We start from the raw sequence: 24,145 nt of genomic DNA, 5'->3' as shown, positions 1-24,145 counted from the left end.
TTAACTACCTGCATAGCACTTTCCCATTGATGCTGTCTGGCCTGCTGAGTTCTGCCAGCATTTTGTGTTTTTTATTAAATTCTGCCTTCAGTTTTTACTATCACAATGTAATTAGATATTCTGGATGGCAAAACAAAAGCTTTTCACTATACGTGTGCCAATAATGAACAGATCCAAACTAAACCTCTCCACTCTCCCACCCTCTCCCTTCCCTTTCCTCTGCAATCTCCAATTCTCCCTCTTCACACTGCACTCTCACCCTGCCTCTGCTCTCTTTACCTCTCCCCTGCTCCACCACCCACTCTCCCTCACCCGCCCCCCCCCCGAATCTCCGGTCTCTTCCTCTCACCCTCCCTCTGCTTTCTTCATTTCCCTTCTTCCCTCTTCTCCCTTCCTCTCTCTCTCCTCGTTTTTCCAGCATTCCATTTTCTTTCCACAATACTTTTTTTCTCTCTCATCACTCCTTTTCCTCGCTTCTTTCTACTCTATTCACTCAATCTCTGCCTCCTCCCTGCCCCAGGTGTTACTTTCCGGCTTTCTCTCTTTCCCTTGTGTACTTCAGAGGCTGAGCCACCTCCAGGTGTGTGTGTGTGTATGTATGGTGTGTGTGCGTGTGTGTATACGGCAGGGGAGGGGGAGGACGAGCTGCGGATGAGGAGCTGAACGCAACCCTGCATCCAGGGAGGTGAAGCTTGAACGAGAAAGACCCCGGAGCGCCAAGGAAACCTTGGGACTGTCCGCAGACCTGCTGCAAAGGAGATCCCACGTTTGACAAGCACCCCTTCACCCACCCCTCCCCACCCACCGACAAAAAACAACCCCAGCAACATGCAGCTGAACGGCGGCTCCAGGGAGAGCGGCGTCGGTGCGGCAGTCAGCAAAGGTTTAGCCCGCCAGGGCTGGCCTTGAATCTAGCGCAAATGCAGCCGCAGAGGACGTCAACGGTGCCGAGCACGGAAAACGGTGTCCCGGACCCGGGAGAGGAGGCATCGGCAGAGGTCCGGGAGGAGGTAAGCCGGCAGGGCGGTGGGCTGGGTGGAGGCGGGCTGGGAAAATAAAAGTTGGAACGCGCACATTTTGGAAATCATTGAATACAAATAATCCCCAAAGACAGTGAGCCCTGGGGAGCGAAGATGGGCAATAAACCAGCGCATCATAAGTACAGGTGCATCCAAAAGATTGCACAAAGGAAACTCCCATGTTTGACCTGTAATACCTCGTTTCACTGGGGTTCGATTTGTTTTGAGCGCTGACAATCGGTGATTTGTTCTTTAACATGTTGCCGGGATTTGGGTGGATGGCAGATGTCTGCATTTGTACGTGGAATGCAGAAACGGAAAGGGGGGGGGGGTAGAATGAGATTTGATTCTGGAGAGGGGAGAAAGGAAGCGGCGGGGATACCTAGAAAGAGGATAGGCTCCGTGCCAAGGAGTGAGAGGGGCTGAGAGACGGAAAGCAGAGCAAAATACATTTAGACACGCACACACAGCAAGAGAAAGGGAGACGGAGCTGTTTAACAAATGGATTAAAGGCATTAACAGATAAAGGCATCACAGTTCAGGAGAGTAGAGGGAGGAGACGCTCATATCTCTGGGCAAATCGGGGTGCAGGTAGAGAGAGAGCGCGCGAATCACCCTTCGTGAGGGACTGAACCGCGAGCAGTATGATGAGGGGAGGGGGCACTGCTGGTGGGAGTATCTTGAGATGGGGCCAGTGAAGGAGGGAGGGAGGGAGAGGGAAGAGAGGACAAAAGCAAGTAAAAGGAGCGAGACAGTTCCACGCTCTCCGGGTGTCTCCCAGCCCGGGGATCTGGTCCGCCTTGGCGGCGGGGTGTTAAACGGCGAGCTGCCGGCGACGCCACAGTCTCCTGCCTCTCGGGGAAACAGGGCGGCACCGCCGGGGAATGCGATGGAGCTAAGAAAGCGGGCTGTTCTTTGCTGGAATTGCCGTGGAACACGAGCCCAGAGCACCTGGGTGAGCGAGGGAAAGAGCACCGTTCACTGGCTAGGGCTGTACTGTACACGAACACCGCAATGTGCCCCCCGCCGCAGTTTGATGCAGGGGCCTGTCGTGTGAACTAACGGAGCGGCTAATGTACCGGGACTTCTAACTGCCGCCACCAGCTGCTTCCATCACAGTGCATCCCGAAGACATTAGCCCGCCGGTGACGCCTGCTCGGGGAGATCTGCAAGAGCAAGCAATGAGGTCATCCAGAAATCAGATCACACGTTTCTGCTCCACAACGCGTTGGAATTTTACCCAAGATTGCGCTGGCTGCATTGGGTCTTATGATGCAGTGAACCCTACCGCTGTTTTCCTACACCTAGAATTGTATTAAAGCACTGGAATGTTTGCCTGCAACTCTGATGGCCCTTGACACCTTTGATGTCGTACCCGGTTTGTACATATTCCCTGATATTTAAGCCTGGCCGGGGATTGAACTTGTTCTGTATGTTTACCTCTGACCCGGGAATCCACTCGTTCCTGGTGTTTACCCCTGACCTGGGACTGAACTCGTTCCTGGTGTTTACCTCTGACCCGGGAATCCACTCGTTCCTGGTGTTTACCCCTGACCTGGGACTGAACTCGTTCCTGGTGTTTACCTCTGACCCGGGACTGAACTCGTTCCTGGTGTTTACCTCTGACCCGGGAATCCACTCGTTCCTGGTGTTTACCTCTGACCCGGGAATCCACTCGTTCCTGGTGTTTACCCCTGACCTGGGACTGAACTCGTTCCTGGTGTTTACCTCTGACCCGGGACTGAACTCGTTCCTGGTGTTTACCTCTGACCCGGGAATCCACTCGTTCCTGGTGTTTACCCCTGACCTGGGACTGAACTCGTTCCTGGTGTTTACCCCTGACCTGGGACTGAACTTGTTCCTGATGTTTACCCCTGACCCGGGACTGAACTCGCTCCTGACGTTTACCCCTGACCCGAGATTCCACTCGTTCCTGGTGTTTACCTCTGACCCAAGACTGAACTCGTTCCTGGTATTTACCCCTGACCCGGGACTGAACTCGTTCCTGGTGTTTACCCCTGACCCGGGACTGAACTCATTCCTGATGTTTACCCCTGACCCGGGACTGAACTCGTTCCTGGTGTTTACCCCTGACCTGGGACTGAACTTGTTCCTGATGTTTACCCCTGACCCAGGACTGAACTTGTTCCTGATGTTTACCCCTGACCCGGGATTGAACTCGTTCCTGATGTTTACCCCTGACCAGGGACTGAACTCGTTCCTGGTGTTTACCCCTGACCAGGGACTGAACTCGTTCCTGGTGTTTACCCCTGACCTGGGACTGAACTTGTTCCTGATGTTTACCCCTGACCCAGGACTGAACTTGTTCCTGATGTTTACCCCTGACCAGGGACTGAACCCATTACTTCGTGTTTACCCCATGACCCGGGACTGCACTCATTCCTTCGTGTCCATCCCCTGCCGGGGACCTCACTCGTTCCCATTCCACGTACAACATTCTTCCATACTATCACGTATGTAATAGTCATCTGCACCTCCGATTTTATAAATCATCTGGGGAATCTTTCTGTTCCATTTAGTTTATTTGATGTTAAAATCCCTGCCGGTCATTATCACTGTCTGCAATTACGCTGACCACACAACCCAAATGGATTCCATTCTTACACTGGAATTTTTTGGGGATTTTATTTGCTTTTTGCAAGTTTATTTCACAATTACCTTCACTAACTAGGACACTACCAGATGCTGGGAACTATATTCACCGTCCTGTATTTTATCCAACATCTGAGATTGCACACTGCCCTGAGATTTTATTTCACTTCCATTGGTTTATATTTTATGTTTGTATATTTTCCACAGTTACAGGATACGTGATGGGGGCAGGGCAGTCACTTTCCATTGAAGGTTCTGACAGATTGTAATGAATATCTGAAGTACTCTGCTTCAGAGATCAAGGAGATCGGTCAGTGGACCCATACAAGGTCTTGATGCTCTAGCATCAGCCATCCATTTGCCTCCACAGCTGCTGCTTGACCCTCTAAGTCTTAAAGTAATTAGTATTTTGGATAAGGAACAGGCTAGTTAGACCTCACACTCTGAAATAAGAAATGCTTGATTTAGTAACCCTGTTGGACAGGGTCATCAGGGAAGATAAACTTGCATTAAATTTCAAAAATTGCTTGGCTGGAAATAAATCCAAGCTGTCCTATCAAAACAAAGGATATTATTAAGGTATGAGAACAGGTTGGAAATCACATTAAGTCACTATAGTAAAAGTGCAGTGATTCACATTAAACTTATTTTCAGCAAATATACTGTACATTTTAATGCCATAAAGACACACAAGGAAAAATGGTATAGCAATGAATTACAGGAGAAATTATAGACTTCTGTTAAATATAAGCAAAAGTTCATAAAAAAAAGCAGTAGGCTTAGGAGCTGGGTGCATATTTGACATTAGCAGATAGTGATCAAGAAAGACAAAATAGAATATGCTATTATGTACAATTTTACCATTTTCCCACTTTATTCTCCATTTGCCAGATCTTTGCCCTCACATTTAACCTATCCATATCCCGTTGATGCTTCCTTATATCCTCATCACAAATTATTTCCCTACCTTATTTTGTGTTGTTGCCAGGCTTAACAATCATACCTTTCATCCCTTTATCTATGTCTTTTAGATAATATGTAAAAAAGTTGGAGACCTCAGCACAGTAAATATATTTAAAGAAAGGTTGGATAGATTTTTGCTTAATAGGGTTATGGGGAAATGGCTGGTAAGTGGAGATGAGTCCGTGGCCAGATCAGCCATGATCTTATTGAATGCGGAGCAGGTTCGATGGGTCAGATGGCTGACTCCTGCTCCTATTTCTTGTGTTCTGATGTTCTCCTATCCCTGTAGCATGCTACTTGTCACATCCTGCCGACTACAGAAAGACATCACTTGTGACTACCATGTTTCCTGTCAGTCAGCCAGTCTTCAACAATAGGTTACCTCATCTGCCACCAGATTTCATTTTGACTATAATTTTTGACGTGGGCCTTAATGAATGTCTTGTGGAAGTCTAACAACATTCATTGGTTCTTCTTTATCCAGAGAACATGTCTCTTCAAAGTCTCCAGTACATTGGCCAAGCAATTTTCCTTGCGCAAAACCATGCTGACTTTGCCCAATTATCTTGATCTTTTTTCTCGGTGCCCTCCTATAACATATCAGGTGGAGTTCATTGTCAGGTTCACAGGTGTGGTGAGGTGCACAGCGGAGGGAAGGAGTGCCTTAAACCTCCTTTGGTAGAGATGGATTTCCATCCTACCAAAATTGACAACGGAGAATAGAAGTAAACAGAAAGTAACAATCCTCTCTGAATGGTGGACTGTCACTACAAGAATTCATGAATGCTGCACAATTATGCACTATATATATGAATAATTTGACTGAGGGAGCCAAATGTAATATTCCAATTTTATTGCACAGAATTCATTCATTGGTAATTGGTTTACTATTGCCACATGTATCATTAAAAATTAATTTGCATGCCGTCAAGACAGATCATTCCAAACATTAATAGAACGTGGAATAGAACTGTTACATTTAGTTACAGAAAAAGTGCAGTGCAGGTAGACAAATAAGATGCATGGGTCAAGAGTTCCTTCTTTATTGTACTAGAGGCCTGTTAAAGAGTCGTTTAACAGTGGAATAGAATTGAATCTGGTGGTACATGCTTCCAAGTTTTTGCTTCTTCTGCTCAATGGAATGGAGGAGACGAGAGAATGACTGAGTTAGGAAGGATCTTTGGTTATATTAGCTGCTTAGAGGCATGGGAAATGTATACAGTGTTAACGTAGGGGAGGCTGGCCTTTGTGATAGACTGGGCTGTGTTAACAATGTTTATTTGTTTATTTATTGAGATAGTAAATGAAGTAGGCCCTTCTGGCCCTTTGAGCCCTGCAGCCCAGCAAACCCCGATTTACCCTAGCCTAATCATGGGAAAATGTGAGCTTGTCTACTCAGTAGAAGAATCAGAAGTGCCAATTTTTTTTTACATGGTGACAGTTTGGAAAATGTTTGCGTTAATAGGGACCTGGATGTCCTCCTAGACAAGTCACTGAAAGCTAACTGTAGGTGAAGCAGGCAATTAGAATAACAACACACACTTTAGAATAGCAAATTGATATGTTGGTCTTCATTGCAAGGTGATTTGAAGATAAAGAGTAAACAAATTCTTACTGTAATTGGTATGAGCATTGGTGACACCACAACTAGCTCGTTGTGTACTGTTTTAATCTCCTTCCTTAATATATGTAAAACTGTTTTCACAAGGCCTGACATAGTAGGTATGCAGTAAGATGCTTCCCCAGACAGGGAGTCCAGAATTAGGAGACACAGACATGAAATAAAGCCCATCTGGAGGAGAAATGACTTCACTCAGAAGGGTGGTGAATTTTCTACCCCAGGTGGCTGTGGAAACTTTGCCACGATTTCAAAAGATATATAGTCAGTACAGGAAAATGATACTTGGCTGGACGATGAGCCACAATTTCAATGAAACCACAGACACAGTCCTTCTGTTTGTTTGTTTTGTCTTTATGTTCTCAACGGTTGGGAATTTAACAGTTAATTTGGATGGCACTCATTCTCTGGGAGTTTATTTCTTCCTCAAGCTTGCATCACCACATGGGAATTTACCTTACACCTGCATTAGCGCTAATTCCATTGTTTTTTTTATCCTTTATCTGGAATTGTTCTCCCTGGGATTTTATCTTTTACCTGGATTGAACACCCTGCTTGGAATTTTATACATTGATTGGGATTACGCTCACTGTTTTTGATTTTATCCACCCCCTGTGCTGAGCTCTTTCCTTGACATATTCCCATTATACAGGGTTTACTGCTTGGGTTTTTATTAGTTACTCAGGCCTAGCGTTTTTTTTTAATTTGGAATTGCTGTTAATAGCTGCAAATTTGTCCCTTACATGCACTTGCTCTTGTCTGATTTTATCCATTAATAGGGATGGTAATCTATTTTTCCATTATCTTAGAATTCTATCCTTTCATTTAAATTGTGGTCCCCATCTGGAATTTTATGTATTATCTGGGATTGTAATATGTACCTGAGTTTTATTCTTTAAACTGGGATTATTTTAATCAAATCCATTAGATTTTATTTACACATTGTTCCTACTACCTGAGTTTTCATCTCTTATCTGGAATTGTGCTCACTTTCTGGGATTGTTTTCCCTGCTGGAGATTGCAGTGACTACCTGGAGCTTTATACGTGACCAGGATCACATTCTCAATGAGGACCTTTATCCATTTCCTGTGGTTGCAATAGTGCCTGGGATTTTATCTTGAGTCCAAGATTGTATTCACAATTTGAATTCAATACCTTACCTGGGATTTTACACAGTGTTTGGGATTTTTATCCTTTACTCTGGAATTGCTTTCATTTCCTAGGATTTTATCACTTGTTTTTATTTCTTCCATTATCTGAGACTGCTCCTTGACTGGGAATTTATCCCCTTCTAAAACTGCAGTCACATGTAGGATTTAGAATGATCCCAGTCCTCTGAGATTTGAATTGAATTGAATTGACATTATTACTTACATCCTTCATATACATGAGGAGTAAAAATCTACGTTACCTCTCCATCTAAATGTGCAATGTGCAAATTATAGTAATTTATAATAAATCGTATATACAACAGGATAATCAATATAACATAGAAATACAGTTGTGTCAGCATGAGTTAAGCAGTCTGATGGCCTGGTGGAAGAAGCTGTCCTGGAGCCTGTTGGACCTGGCTTTTGTCGTACCGTTTCCCAGATGGTAGCAACTGGAACAGTTTGTAGTTGGGGTGACTCGGGTCCCCAATGATCCTTTTTGCACACCTGTCTTTGCAAATGTCCTGAATAGTGGGAAATTCACATCTACAGATGCGCTGGGCTGTCCGCACCACTCTCTGCAGAGTCCTGTGGTTGAGGGAGGTACAGTTCCCATACTAGGCAGTGATGCAGCCAGTCCAGATGTTATCAATTGTGCCCCTGTAGAAAGTTCTTAGGATTTGGGGGCCCAGACCAAACTTCCTCAACTGTCTTGAGGTGAAAGAGGCGCTGTTGTGCCATTTTCACCACACAGCTGGTGTGTACACACCACGTGAGGTCCTCAGTGATGTGCTTGCTGAGGAACTTAAAGCTGTTCACATTCTCAATCCCAGATCCATTGATGTCAATAGGGGTTAGCCTGTCTCCATTCCTCCTGTAATCCACAACCAGCTCCTTTGTCCTTGTGACGTTGAGGGAGAACGTTGTTTTCTTGACACCACAGTGTCAGGGTGATGCCTTCTTCTCCATAGGCTGTCTCATTATTATTTGAGATTAGGCCAATCAATGTAGTGCCGTCAGCAGATTGGAGCTGTGGGTGGCGAGACAGCCATAAGTATACAGAGAGTAAAGAAGAGGGCTTAGGACACAGCCCTGAGGGGCTGCTGTGTTGAAAGTCGGAGGGGCAGAGGTGAGGGAGCCCACACTTACCACCTGCTGGCAATCTGACAGGAAGTCCAGGATCCAGCTGCACAAGGCAGGGTGAAGGCTGAGGTCTCTGAGCTTCCTGTTGAGCCTGGAGGGAATCATGAACTGTAGACCAAGAACAGCATTCTCATATAAGCATCCTTCTTCTCCAGATGTGTAAGGACGGTGTGTAGAGCAGTGGCTATTGTGTCATCTGTCAACCGGTTGTGTATGTAAGGGAAAAGTACGGGGTCCAGTGTGGGTGGTAGCATGCTGCATGTGGACCATAATATGAGATTCTGTGCTAATTCATATTGGTGAAGAACGTATCCAGTAGTTGCAATTGTTTCCAGTACTTCCTGACTAGGGGTTTCACCCAGCTTTTTCAATTATACTCGTTTCTCAGTGTTCCAGTCTATACCCAAGCTGGAAGTTTATATCATCTCACTGGGATTGTACCTAATTTTTGGACCATCTGCTGCTGTTCTCAGCATTTGGGAATGCATCCAGAATTTGTATTAATGCTAATGCGTGATTGTGCCTGTTGTATCTATTCTGTAGCTGGTCATAGAGTTCTGAAGCATGGAAACAGGCCCTTAGGTCCAACTGGTCCATGCCAAACAAGATTCATGTCATCTAAGCTAGTCCCATTTGCCTGCATTTGGCCTGTATCCTTCTAAACCTTTCCTACCTATCCAAGTACCTTTTAAATGTTGTTAATGTTTCCTATTTCCTCTCGTTCCGCATACTGATCAACCTCTGAGTGAAAACTTTGATCCCTAGGTTCCTATTTAATATCTACCATCTCATCTTGACTAACAAAGCCAGCATTTATTGCCCATCCCTAATTGCTCTTGAAAAGATGGTGATGAGCTGCCTTCTATTTGTCCATTACCATGAGTATCCTTGGCCTATTTTTCTACTGGGGCACTTTCCACTTCTGGGTGGTATCTTAACAGGACGGGTGATCCCAGCCATCGTCAATACTCTTCAGAGATTGTCTACCCGGCATCTGTGGTCACACAACCAGGACTTGTGATCTGCATCAGTTGCTCATACAACCATCCAGCACCAGCTCCCGTGGCTTCATGTGACCCTGATTGGAGGGTTGGGGTCTAAGCAGGTGCTACACCTTGCCCAAGGGTACTGGAGGGAAGGAGCACCTTACACCTCCTTTGATAGAGATGTGTCTCCACCCCACCTTCTTAAATCATTGCATTTATTCTGGGGAAGATGCACCCACTCTGCTGTTGGAAAGAAAGTCCAGGAACAATAAAGGTTCAAAAATAGATTTCCAAATTAGAATGGTGAATAATTTGGAGGGGGACCTGTGGGTGGTGGATCCTGTCCTCATTAATGGTTGAGGGCACAAATTTGGGAGGTGCTGTCAGATCAGTCTGTGTAGTGGGGGGTGAATGTTGTGCATTTTGTGGGTGGTTATATAGGCATCCGTTGGTCTCGAGAGACCATGAATTTGCACCTTGTAAGGCTTGTATGGGAGACCGGCAGTTGCCCAAGCTGCAGGCCTTCCCCTCTCCACACCACCGATGTTGTCCAAGGGAAGGGCACTAGGACCCATGCAGCTTGGCGCTGGTGTCATTGCAGAGCAATGTGTTGTTAAGTGCCTTGCTCAAGGACACAACACTCTGCCTCAGCTGAGGCTCGAACCAGTGACCTTCAGATCACTAGACCTTATCCACTAGGCCACGTGCCACTGTGCACAGTTGTGGAGGGAATGAACACTCAGGAGTGAGAGATGGTGATGGGAGCCAGTCAATTGGCTGCTTTCCCTGGATGATGTTGAGGCTCTTGGAAGTTAGAACTGCACTTATCCAATCACAAACAAGAGAAAATCTGCAGATGCTGGAAATCCGAGCAACACGTACAGAATGCTGGAGGAACTCAGCAGGCCGGGCAGCATCTAGGAAAAGATTACAGACGACGTTTTGGGCCGAAAACCTTTGGCAGGACTCAAAGGATTTTGACCAGAAACGTTGACTGTACTCTTCCCAGATGCTGCCTGACGTGCTGAATTCCTCCAGCATTTTGTGTGTGTACTGTACTTAACTAGACAATTCTGTAGTGGCAAACAAACTTGGGAGCACGAGGAGGGGGATTTCCTACTGTGTTATTCTGGCTATGGCACTTACCTGGCTGATCTATTTGAATATGTCATGACACAGGAAGAAACCAGTTATCCCATCAGATCCATCCCATCAGTCCCTTTCCTTTTCTTATTTTCCAATTAAATGCCTTGCTGAGCCATTTCAGAGAGTTAACCAAATTGTTGGGGTCTTTAGTCAAAATACACCAAGCTTCCTTTTCCATTTAAGATTACTGTCACAGGAATACATATCCATGAAAATAAGCTTACGGCAGCAATATAGTACATTGCAAACATAAATTATATACACTACAAAATAAACATAACAATGTCAGTACAAGTTGGGAGAGAGAAAGCTGAATTCCCGTTCACTGGTTTCAGGGTTACCATACCTGGCTCCAGCTTATTTCTCTAATGCACTAATATTGCACAGTTGCCTTACTGGGATTAAATTTATTGTCTTGGCTTCTGAGTTACTTAATGTGCGAATAAACCACTACACCCGCTTCATCTGAAATTATTCTTACATTTTGGCAAATCATTTTCAGCTATTTCACCGATTACCTTCCCTGCAAAAATTAAGTTGTCTGTCACACAAAGCCAGGCAGCAGCGGGGACTGTGCGGGGGGCACGGAGAATATGGGCAGGGTGAGAAAACAGGCAAGAGCATGGAAGGTGGAGTCTAATGCAGAAAGTAAGTGAGGCCATCTTCATTGGTAGAGAAAGAGAAGGCTGTTACTTTCCGAAAAGGTGATGGATTGTTAGGTGCTGGTGTCCTGAGGGATCTGGATGTCCTTAGAACATAGAACAGTACAAGCATTTCAACCCATGATGTTGTGCTGAACTTTTATCCTACTCTAAGACCAATCTAACCCTTCCCTCCCATATAACCCTCCAACTTTCTTTCATCCATGTGCCTGTCTAAGAGTTTCTTAAATGTCCCTGATGTATTTTCCTCTACCACCACACCTATCAGTGCGTTCCATGTACCTACCGTGTTCAGGATTTAAAAAAAACATGCCTCTGACATTTCTATAACTTCCATCAATCACCTTAAAATTATGTTCTCTCATATTAGCCATTTTCACCCTGGGAGAAAGTATCTGACTACCCACTCTATCAATGCTTCTTATCATCTTCTCCACCTCTATCAAGTCATCACTCATCATTCTTCAGTCCAAAGGAAATAGCCCTGGCTTTCTCAACCTACCCTCGTAAGACATGCTCTCAAACCAGATGAGACTGCATCTGAAATATTGTGTAAAGACCAATCCCTAAATAAAATGGATACACTTACAATAAGGGGTGTACAGAAAAGGTCCACCAGTTCGATTTCTAGGATGGACTGCTTGGTCCCATGAGGAGAAATTAAGCAAACTGGACAATTGGACCCATTTAGAACAACAGGAGATCTCACTGAAGTGCACAAAAATCTTAAGGGACTTGTGTAAGTAAATGTGTTTCCCTTGGCAGGGGTGAAAGTCAGCCTTTTAGGATAGAAATGAGAAGAAATATCAGATTTGTGAACACTTGAATTCTCTATCGCAGAGGGCTAGGGAGGCTTAGATTCAAAAGTCTACTGTCTTTGTACATGTAATGAGTAATGATCCTAGTACTGAAATTGTGTTGATCACCCGTACCCTTATCCTTCCCCCTGAACTCTGTTTTCTGCCTTGGAGTCGACCAGCAATCAATTCTGCTATCTATATCATTAATTCACATTCTCTGATGTATTCTTTCCAAATTATCACATCAAAGACCTTTAAAAAATAGATAAATTCTATCTACTGCAATGCCATTATCTACTCTGCAAAAAAAATCCATAATGTTGGTCAAGCAAAACTCCCTTTTGATATCTGCCAACTTGTCACTCTTACAATTCTTGTAATCTCTCTGTTGGTAGACTTTCCACTGTTCTCCCTACTGCCTCCCCTTCTGCTGAGACTCTGACAGCACCTTCCTCCATGACGAAGAGTGATATAAAGCGCTCACTTTCCATACCAGCAGTGTCTATGAGGCTCTGTATCAATTATTTTGTTTTCATCCCTTGTTGCTCAGGTTATTACCTAGAAGGTTTGAGGAGTATTTGGAGTTCCCTTTTATACTTTCCTTTCCATTCTCTGAGTCTCTCTGTCTTATTTTCCATTTTTCTTCTCTTAGCTTCCCATATTCACTCCAGTTCTCATTTGACTTATTCATCTATTGTAATTCATACAATCCTGTATTAATTATCTCTTTTATTACTCAGGGAGCCCTGGTTTTGATTCTTTTACCTATACCTGAACCATCTCTTTTTACAATTCACCTATTACACAGTAATAGTTTTACCTTATCAATACAGTGGATTCCGGTTAATTGACCCATCAGTTAATTGGGCAGTCACTTATTTGGAACATCTCTTAAAGAATAAAAACTAATCAAGAAAATTGTCAGGATTCCTTTCATTTACTTGGTAAACTTTACGCTGCTTAATAGTGGTAGGAAACTATTGTCATACTGGTTCTAATTACTGTCTGTCTTGCCCACTTGTATGGCTGCTTTACACAACAGCATGGTTAGAGCTTTTATATGCCATCGATTGTGTGTGTTTGCGTTCAAAAAGCAGTGATTCTTGTCACTGATAGTTAGCAAGAAATAAGCAGTAAGGCAATTTGGAACTATTTTGCTCACTGCGGTTTCAAGTATTCAGACTTGGAGATGCCAGAAACGATTGGGAGTGAAAATGAAACAATTTCACTACTTCAACAAGTTAGGAACAATGATCAATTTGAAAGTATCAACAATCATCTTGCATGTTACAATGGGAATTGAGATTTGGAGATGCCATCATTGATAGTATTAAAGGCAATTCATTATCTGCACTAGGTGTCCTTTCTGATTTTGTTCAGTGCATACACAGGATGAATTCCTCAGCTGATAACTATTAGGAACTAATACACAGTTTTATAGTACTGTAGCATTATTGGTAGTGTCCTAATTTGTTCTGTATTTCATTTAAATGAATAATTTGTTACTCAGTTATTCTTTTTTACCTTTTTAACTTTATGAAACTTCAGCTAATTTGAGCAGCTGCTGGACTGAGCCAAAATATACTGGTCCCAGTATGTCCCAATTAACTGGAATCTGCTGTATTTGTTTCCACTTTTCTTGCCATCTCACTGAATTCAGTCCTCTTTCAATAAGGAGTTCTTACTAAAAATTGCCCTTGTGCTATGATTACTTTAGGTTTATTCTCGCTAACTAGTGTCATGTTTGAATCTGAGATTGCAGTTGGTACTTGAAACTGGATGCACTTTTTGCCATTGTGTGCATATTTTGGATTATGCTCACGAGCTAGTGTTGCACCTAGATCTTGAGACTGGGTGGTGCAGATGCTGACGCACCGATCCCGGAGAAATTAGACAATGTCATTTGAGTCTCAAGAATCAGGGAACAGGTCCTTCAACACACTAATCCATCTGTTTCTACTATCCTACATTATCCCATTTTATTTATCTCCACCAACACACCAGTTGAAAAGTATAACGGCCAATTAAGAAAATAGCATTGTGCAAAAGTCTTAGGCACTATATATATATATATATATATATATATATATATCTGGGGTGCCCAAGACTTTTGCATAGTATTGTATTTGTCAAAGTGAAGTGGAGAGCGAGTTTGTAAATCTGGTGGGTGCAAAGGATGTTGGGAATAGCAAGGGTGGAGCACTGCAGGAGGGGTGTGGGAGATCCGGCAGAGAAGTGTTAGCGGCAGGGGTGGTGCGGGTTCAGACACACCCAGGCAAGGTTGTTTGATTCCAAGATATTAGATTATTGATCATTACAGAATGTCTCCCTGGTGCTTCCTGCTCCCTCCCCTCTCCCTTCCTCTTTTCCCAACCATGATTCCCCTCTCCCTGCTCCCGTCCCACTCTCAGCCAACAATAGGGACCCAGATCAGAATCAGGTTCGTTATCACTCATATAGGTCATGAAGTTCGTTCCACACCATCAGCAGCCACTGTTAGGATCGAACCTGGGTCATCGGAGATGAGAAGCAGCAGCTCTGCCAGCTGTGCCATTGAGCCATTCATGTGGCTGAGCCATCTTACATCATGGCTTACAAGGTTACATCATGACTGTAGTGGAGATAATTTTAATAACAATAAGGAAGACAGCAAGATTTGTAAAAGACAAATCATATTTAATTAGCCTTATTGGGTTCTTTGAGATGAACATAGAGTAATGGAGAGAATAATATGAAATGAGTAGACTTCCAAAAGGGATTTCACAAAGTGCCATGTAACGTTATCAGCAGAATTCAAACCCTTGGATTAAAAGGGCAGTGACAACAAGTATCTGATTAATGGTAAGCAACAACAGGCAGTCATAGCGAATGATCTGGTTTCAGACAAGAGGAAGGTAGACAGTATTATACTCCAAGGGGATTGATCTTGGGGTCATTGTCTTTCCTGATATATTGTAGATCTTGATGTACAAGGAACAACTTCAGAATTAGAGAATGTCATGGTGCAATGAACAAGATACACTAAATTAGATTAAATTTAATATAGAAAAGGATAAAGTGATAGCTCTTGGTGGGTGGATAAAGATTCAAATGGTTCAATTTAATATCAGAGAATGTATACAGTGTACAACCTGAAATTCTTACTCGTCACAGACATCCACAACACAAGAAACCCCATAGAACGAATGATAGAAATGTCGGAACCCCAAAGCCCCCCCCTCCCCCTTGCAGTGCATAAGCGGCAACAAAACTATTACCCTCCCCTCCCCCACCCGTGCCAACAGAAGCACTGACCACCCCCCCCCCACCATGCAAGCAACAGCAGAAGCCCCCCCCCAAAGAGACCTTGACCATGACAACAGAGGCTTTTGCAGATCTGGCACCATCTTTATTAGCTTCTCCAGAAAAGAAGAGGCAATCGGGTGATAATTAGATTTCATTATTCTCTTTAGAAGGTACAGTTCTAAATAAGGGCTACAGCCATGCAAGTATAGAGGTGTGTGATTGTCTGATAGTGATAAGGCAGTTTGATAAAGTGATTACAGTGCACACTTATACACTCAGTGGCCACTTTATTAGGTACACTTGCTTATTAATAAAATATCTAATCAGCCAATCATGTGGCAGCAACTCAATGTATAAGCGCATGCAGACATAGTCAAGAAGTTCTGTTGTTCTTCAGACCAAACATCAGAATGGGGAAGAAATGTGAACTCAGTGACTTTGACCATGGAATGGGTGTTGGTGCCAGACAGGGTAAGTTCAGTAATTCGGAAGTTGCTGATCTTCTGGGATTTTCACACACAACAGCCTCTAGAGTTTATAGAGAATGGTGCATAAAAGAAAACAAAAATCCAGTGAGTGGCAGTTCTGTGGGCAAAAACACCTTATTATTGAGACAGGTCAGAGGAGAATGGCCAGACAGGAAGGTGATGGTGCCTCAAATAACCGTGTGTGATAACAGTGGTGTGAGGAAGAGCATCTCTGAACATACAACACATGAAGTGGATGGGCCACTGCAGCAAAGTACCACAAACATACACCAATGGCCACTTCATTAGGTGCACGAGGTACCTAATAAAGTGGACCCCGAGTGTATATTGATCAAACACTGCCAGCACCCAAGATACAAAACTGTTCCTAACTGGACTATGGATTTCAATTATGCTCAACACACTTGAAGAAGAATGTGAAGGAATTGGAGAGGGTGGATGATTTCAAAGATGAGGAGTTAACCATTTTGTGCAAGATTTTTGAAATTGGGGTTTGTTCCCCTTGGTGCACGGAGGCTGTGAGGAGTTGTGATAGACATGTTCAGACTATAGTGAAGTTCGGAAAATGATGTTACAGAGAAACTCACATAGAACATCCTAAAATCAGAGGGTGCTTGTTGTCGAAGGAATGAGAGGTGACACGAGAAAATGTTTCTTTTCATGTTGTGGGTGGAACAACTTGATGAAGACAGGCTTTATGAGCATGATTGGATCAGGACTTAAAAGAAAGGGCTGGAAGAGCAGATTAGGAGCAGCACTGCCCTGGGAGTTGGCACTGAGTGACAGCCTCCTGTACTAGCATTCCATGAATATTCAGTTTCACTACATTTAGAACGCTGGGAAAATAGCAGAATGAAATTAGTTCACCATATGAAAGCATTTAAAAGTTATTTGACAACTTGGTACGTGACAGATGAGAGAATAAGTTGGAATATGGTGAAGTCTAGTGAAATCTGTCTCCCTGCTACGATGTAAGTCCTTTCACGTTCTTCTCATATTTGACATTGATACACTATTATTCAGACTGTTTGTTTCCATTACCTGAGAATGCCTCAGCTCATCTGTCATCAAGAAATGGATCCTCATTATGTCTTCATTGCCTCAAGGCTTGCCCATTGTTGGCCAGCCACCTAAACTTCACTATCCTTAAACTTAAGGTAGCGTCGTTCAAAACTGGGCTGCCCATGTCCTGCCTCACAGCAAGCTCATACATCCATCATTGCTCTGCGTTCTGATTTGCAGTGGATTAGCAATTACTATTGCCAAGCACGCCCCACTTCCACCTTCAATATCCCAGCGGTCACCAATGACCAGAAACTCAACACCACTGCTACATGGGAAGGTAATTGCCTGGGTATCCCACAGTGCCTCACCTCCTGGCACAGCAAGACCTTCCCAACATCTACAAGGCACAAGCCAGGAGTGTGATGGAATATGTTTTACTGAATAACAGTAATGTTAAAATGGTCAACATGCAAACACAAGGAAATCTGCAGATGCTGGAAATTCAAGCAACACACACAAAATGCTGGTGGAACACAGCAGGCCAGGCAGCATCTATAGGAAGAAGCACAGTCGACATTTTGGGCCAAAGGGTCTCAGCCCGAAACATCGACTGTGCTGCTTCCTATAGATGTTGCCTGGCCTGCTGCGTTCCACCAGCATTTTGAAGATGTTCAACACTAGTCAGGACAAAACAGCTCACTCAGTTAGGGCCTATGCAACACCCTGAACACCCTCCACCACCAGCACACCATAATTATAGTGTATGGCATCTATAAAATACACTGTAGGCTTCTCAGACAGCACCTCCTAAACCCCCAAAAATCACCACCATCCATTCCTTATCCAGGTCACTTATTATTCTGACTTAGAAATACATTGCTAGGTCTTCATCAAAACTAGGTTTAAATCCTGGACCTTGCTGGCAGTGACCAAATCCCAAAAAATAATAAAATAAACATCAAGTTCCATGAGCAGTTTTGTTATGCTGATTTGGTTGGATCAGAATTGAAACAATTGCATAAAGAAAAAGAAGGTCATAGGACCATTGTGCGACTATGCTAGTCAGATTGTTCTTCATTTTCATTCATTCATGGATGTGACCAACTCCACATTTAGTAATCACTCTTCAAAAGGTGATGAGGATCTTCTGCTGGCCACTGCAAACTTCAAGGTGATGAGCAGCCATCTTCTTGCACTGAGGACACAGTCATTGGGCCATAATTTGAGTTCTTTAATGATAATACAACAACAGTGCAGGGCGGCTTGGCACTGAGACAGCATGCAGTGACAGAGGTAACACTGAGATTGCCATCCTTTGCCTGTGTGTTAGAAGTCATGCCATTTCAGATGTTGTGAGGAACATTTGCAAGTTGCCACCATCTATTTCATAGATGACACATAGTGCACTAAGAGTGGAGTGGAGTGTACTGAATGTTCAGGATAATTGATGCCGATGACAATGAAATTGATCCCTTTGATCTCAGTGAACTTCTTCCTGATGATTGGAATTGTAATCATCAAGAAAACAGAGCCCGAGATCTGCTGTCCTACCTTGATGCTGAGATGAGGCTGGGTATAGGATACCAGTCTCCGATGAACTGCTGCAGCCACAGTAAATAGTTACTTTGTCCTGGTTAGGTCTCAGTCAGTTGTTGCAAGGCTGACGATGAATTAGCGGTCTGCTAATGCTGTTGGACACCAAGGAGAAGTCGACCACCTCCTTAATTCAGTTCAGAGACAATTAAACCTTGTGGAGCAGCGACCTAAGCCGGCTCGTCATCTCGTACTCAAACTGGAGATAACGATAATTCTGATGATAACAAGTAACAGCCAGATTCGAGTGGTGTGACACCTGCTACAGAAAACGGAGAAGCTTCCAGAAAAATACATAAGTAACCATATCGTAGTTGCTGGAAAATTCACTGAACAAATACAATGGAAATAGATGATGATATAAAAATACAAGCAAGTGTAGGAAAATACAAGAGTAACAATTCTACACCAACAGGTTACCCGTGGCAGAAAGAGTTTTATGCATCCCCATCCTCGAGTATCTATGCTTGCTGCTGTTGAGATTCCCACAACATGAGTGAACTCCCTCCTGGCAAGGATTTATCTCGTCACGTTTGTGTGACATGAATGTAATTCTCCACTCATCAGCCCGTTATACAGGTAATGCAGTACATTGTGCCACTTCCCATTGTGACTCTGGTGGTATGGGGCCCACGGCTGAACTGACACCCAGTCAATATTCAGAGGCTTTTTCAATGCTGCCTTCTGCTTTATACATCCTTCTGTGCAAATACTTCATCTTCCTTCTTCTCTCCTAACACCTGTGCTGTGGCAGATGAAGGAGGAAAAGTAGATAATCTTGCGAGGAGAATATGGAAAAAGGCCCCCAAAACAGTCTACCTTCTCCAAGTGAACCAAATTGTTTCTGACAGTTTGTGCTTTTGACAGTGTTTCAAGATTCTGGAGTCAGAAGACAGAGATTCAGAGCATAGTTCTTGTCCCTGAGGCCTGCCTATTGTTTCAGTACAGTGGCCAAACTCAGCAGATGGAAGTGGTTGCTACCAGACCTGTGAGTTCCCTATGTGCGTACCATTAGCTGTCATGTTCTTTGCCTGTTGCTGTTAAACTGTAAATCCATTCAGTGATGGGCCTTCAGGGTCAGGAATCCTTGGTGATACTGACAAAGAAGTCCATCATACAGGTATCTCAAATCTCATTGTCACCCACTCTCCCTGTAGCTCCTTCTACCTCATGCACTTTACTCTCTACTTTTTGTCACACCTTTCCTTGCATCTTGAGGAAATGCAACGCCTGCCCTCAATTTCATTCCTCATCCACAAAGCCAAACGTTCACTTTCATTATCTAATAGACCTCTATACGCAAGTGAGTGGATCCCCTTCTCCATGAGACTATTCATGGAAATGCTTCAGCAAAAGGGGGGCATCATTTGAGGGAGGAAAACACCAGCTCCTGAGGTTAATAGCTCAAGGCAAACGTAACTTTTTGTGCTCCCTGAAGTGTGATCGAATAATGTGGTGATTTCTTGTCAAAAATGTAACAAAATTAGGATCCAAGTTCAAGGTTAATTATCATTCAACCATACATGAATACGCTTAAATACAGCCAAATGAAACAGCGTTACGCTGAGGCCAAAGTGCAAAACAGTCATACATAGTCAATATAAGATAGCACAAAAATAGAGTTACACAAAGAGTATAGTCCAAGTCCCTGAGGCACTGAAACATGCAGCAGTCTGCAGCCTATTGTCAAACACAATACGGTCTCTGTTCTCCCGAGCAAACAGCTAGGGGCAACACTGACTCCAGCACGGACACTGACTCCAGTACAGCACACTGACTCCAATATATCCGTCTCCCCGGGACATCACACTGACTCCAATACCTCCGTCTCCCCAGGACAGCACACTGACTCCAATACCTCCATCTCCCCGGGCAGCACACTGACTCCAATACCTCCGTCTCCCCGGGACAGCAGACAAACTGACTCCAATTCCTCCGTCTCCTCGGGATAGCACACTGACTCCAATACCTCCGTGTTCCCGGGACAGCAGACAGACTGTCTCCAATTCCTCCGTCTCACCGGGACATCACACTGACTCCAATACCTCCGTGTTCCCGGGACACCAGACAGACTGACTCCAATTCCTCCGTCTCCTCGGGACAGCACACTGACTCCAATACCTCCGTCTCCCCGGGACAGCACACTGACTCCAATACCTCAGTCTCCCTGGGACAGCACACTGACTCCAATACCTCCGTCTACCCGGGCAGCACACTGACTCCAATACCTCCGTCTCCTCGGGACATCACACTGACTCCAATACCTCCGTCTCCTCGGGACATCACACTGACTCCAATACCTCCGTGTTCCCGGGACAGCACAGTGACTCCAAGAACTCCGTCTCCCCGGGACATCACACTGAATCCAATTCCTCCGTCTCATCGGGACATCACAAGTGACTCCAATACCTCCGTGTTCCCGGGACAGCACACTGACTCCAATACCTCCGTCTCCCCGGGACATCACACTGACTCCAATACCTCTGTCTCCCCGGGACATCACACTGACTCCAATACCTCCGTCTCCTCGGCACATCACACTGACTCCAATACCTCCGTGTTCCCGGGACAGCACACTGACTCCAATACCTCCGTCTCCCCGGGACATCACACTGACTCCAATACCTCCGTGTTCCCGGGACACCACACTGACTCCAATACCTCCGTCTCCCCGTGGCATCACACTGACTCCAATACCTCCGTGTTCCCGGGACACCACACTGACTCCAATACCTCCGTCTCCCCGTGGCATCACACTGACTCCAATACCTCCGTCTCCCCGGGACATCACACTGACTCCAATACTTCCGTGTTCCCGGGACAGCACACTGACTCCAATACCTCCGTCTCCCCGTGACATCACACTGACTCCAGTACCTCCGTCTCCCCGGGACATCACACTGACTCCAATACCTCCGTCTCCCCGGGACAGCACACTGACTCCAATACCTCCGTGTTCCCGGGACACCACACTGACTCCAATACCTCCGTCTCCCCGTGGCATCACACTGACTCCAATACCTCCGTCTACCCGTGACATCACACTGACTCCAATACCTCCGTCTCCACGGGACATCACACTGACTCCAATACCTCCGTCTCCCCGGGACAGCACACTGACTCCAATACTTCCATGTTCCCGGGACAGCACACTGACACCAATACCTCCGTCTCCCCGGGACATCACAGTGACTCCAATACCTCCGTATCCCCGGGACATCACACTGACTCCAATACCTCAGTCTCCCCGGGACATCACAGTGACTCCAATACCTCCGTGTTCCCGGGACATCACACTGACTGCAATACCTCCTTCTCCCCGGAACATCACACTGACTCCAATGCCTCCGTCTCCCCGGGACATCACACTGACTCCAATACCTCAGTCTCCCCGGGACAGCACACTGACTCCAATACCTCCGTCTCCCCGGGACAGCACACTGACTCCAATTCCTCCGTCTACCCGGGAGAGCACACTGACTCCAATACCTCCGTCTCCTCGGGTCATCACACTGACTCCAATACCTCCGTCTCCCCAGGACATCACACTGACTCCAATACCTCCGTCTCCCCGGGCAGCACACTGACTCCAATACCTCCGTCTCCCCAGGACAGCACACTGACTCCAATACCTCAGTCTCCCTGGGACAGCACACTGACTCCAATACCTCCGTCTCCACGGGACATCACACTGACTCCAATTCCTCTGTCTCCCCGGGACATCACACTGACTCCAATGCCTCAGTCTCCCCGGGACATCACACTGATTCCAATACCTCCGTCTCCCCGGGACATGACACTGACTCCAATACCTCCGTCTCCCCGGACATCACACTGACTCCAATACCTCCGTGTTCCCGGGACAGCACACTGACTCCAATACCTCCGTCTCCCCGGGACATCACACTGACTCCAATACCTCCGTGTTCCCGGGACACCACACTGACTCCAATACCTCCGTCTCCCCGTGGCATCACACTGACTCCAATGCCTCCGTCTCCCTGGGACATCACACTGACTCCAATACCTCCGTCTCCCCGGGACATCACACTGACTCCAATTCCTCCGTCTACCCGGGAGAGCACACTGACTCCAATACCTCCGTCTCCTCGGGTCATCACACTGACTCCAATACCTCCGTCTCCCCAGGACATCACACTGACTCCAATACCTCCGTCTGCCCGGGACAGCACACTGACTCCAATACCTCCGTCTCCCCGGGCAGCACACTGACTCCAATACCTCCGTCTCCCCGGGCAGCACACTGACTCCAATACCTCCGTCTCCCCAGGACAGCACACTGACTCCAATACCTCAGTCTCAATGGGACAGCAGACTGACTACAATACCTCCGTCTCCCCGGGACATCACACTGACTCCAATTCCTCCGTCTCCCCGGGACATCACACTGACTCCAATGCCTCAGTCTCCCCGGGACATCACACTGATTCCAATACCTCCGTCTCCCCGGGACATGACACTGACTCCAATACCTCCGTCTCCCCGGACATCACACTGACTCCAATACCTCCGTCTCCCCGGACATCACACTGACTCCAATACCTCCGTGTTCCCGGGACAGCACACTGACTCCAATACCTCCGTCTCCCCGGGACATCACACTGACTCCAATACCTCCGTGTTCCCGGGACACCACACTGACTCCAATACCTCCGTCTCCCCGTGGCATCACACTGACTCCAATACCTCCGTCTCCCCGGGACATCACACTGACTCCAATACTTCCGTGTTCCCGGGACAGCACACTGACTCCAATACCTCCGTCTCCCCGGGACATCACACTGACTCCAATACCTCCGTCTCCCCGGGACAGCACACTGACTCCAATACCTCCGTGTTCCCGGGACACCACACTGACTCCAATACCTCCGTCTCCCCGTGGCATCACACTGACTCCAATACCTCCGTCTCCCCGTGACATCACACTGACTCCAATACCTCCGTCTCCCCGGGACATCACACTGACTCCAATACCTCCGTCTCCCCGGGACAGCACACTGACTCCAATACTTCCATGTTCCCAGGACAGCACACTGACACCAATACCTCCGTCTCCCCGGGACATCACAGTGACTCCAATACCTCCGTATCCCCGGGACATCACACTGACTCCAATACCTCAGTCTCCCCGGGACATCACAGTGACTCCAATACCTCCGTGTTCCCGGGACATCACACTGACTGCAATACCTCCTTCTCCCCGGAACATCACACTGACTCCAATGCCTCCGTCTCCCCGGGACATCACACTGACTCCAATACCTCCGTCTCCCCGGGACATCACACTGACTCCAATTGCTCCGTCTCCCCGGGACATCACACTGACTCCAATACCTCAGTCTCCCCGGGACAGCACACTGACTCCAATACCTCCGTCTCCCCGGGACAGCACACTGACTCCAATTCCTCCGTCTACCCGGGAGAGCACACTGACTCCAATACCTCCGTCTCCTCGGGTCATCACACTGACTCCAATACCTCCGTCTCCCCGGGACATCACACTGACTCCAATACCTCCGTCTCCCCGGGACAGCACACTGACTCCAATACCTCCGTCTCCCCGGGCAGCACACTGACTCCAATACCTCCGTCTCCCCGGGCAGCACACTGACTCCAATACCTCCGTCTCCCCAGGACAGCACACTGACTCC

General features: G+C 46.0%; 1 protein-coding gene across 1 annotated transcript in view; it reads left to right on the top strand.

Annotated features, from left to right (window-relative positions):
* The first annotated feature begins 1,802 nt into the window (after positions 1 to 1,802).
* The window catches only part of si:dkey-13p1.4 (transmembrane protein 151B), an 88,355-nt gene continuing 66,012 nt past the window's right edge, over positions 1,803 to 24,145 (top strand). The window contains exon 1 of the mRNA XM_059990113.1: positions 1,803 to 2,397. Within this exon, the coding sequence (XP_059846096.1) occupies positions 2,386 to 2,397 (12 nt within the window). The 5' untranslated portion in view covers positions 1,803 to 2,385. The remainder of the gene's footprint in view (positions 2,398 to 24,145) is intronic.

This window comes from Hypanus sabinus, chromosome 2 (genome assembly GCF_030144855.1).
Source record: "Hypanus sabinus isolate sHypSab1 chromosome 2, sHypSab1.hap1, whole genome shotgun sequence".
Lineage (NCBI taxonomy): Eukaryota > Metazoa > Chordata > Chondrichthyes > Myliobatiformes > Dasyatidae > Hypanus > Hypanus sabinus.
This window is presented reverse-complemented; position numbering and strand designations above follow the sequence as displayed.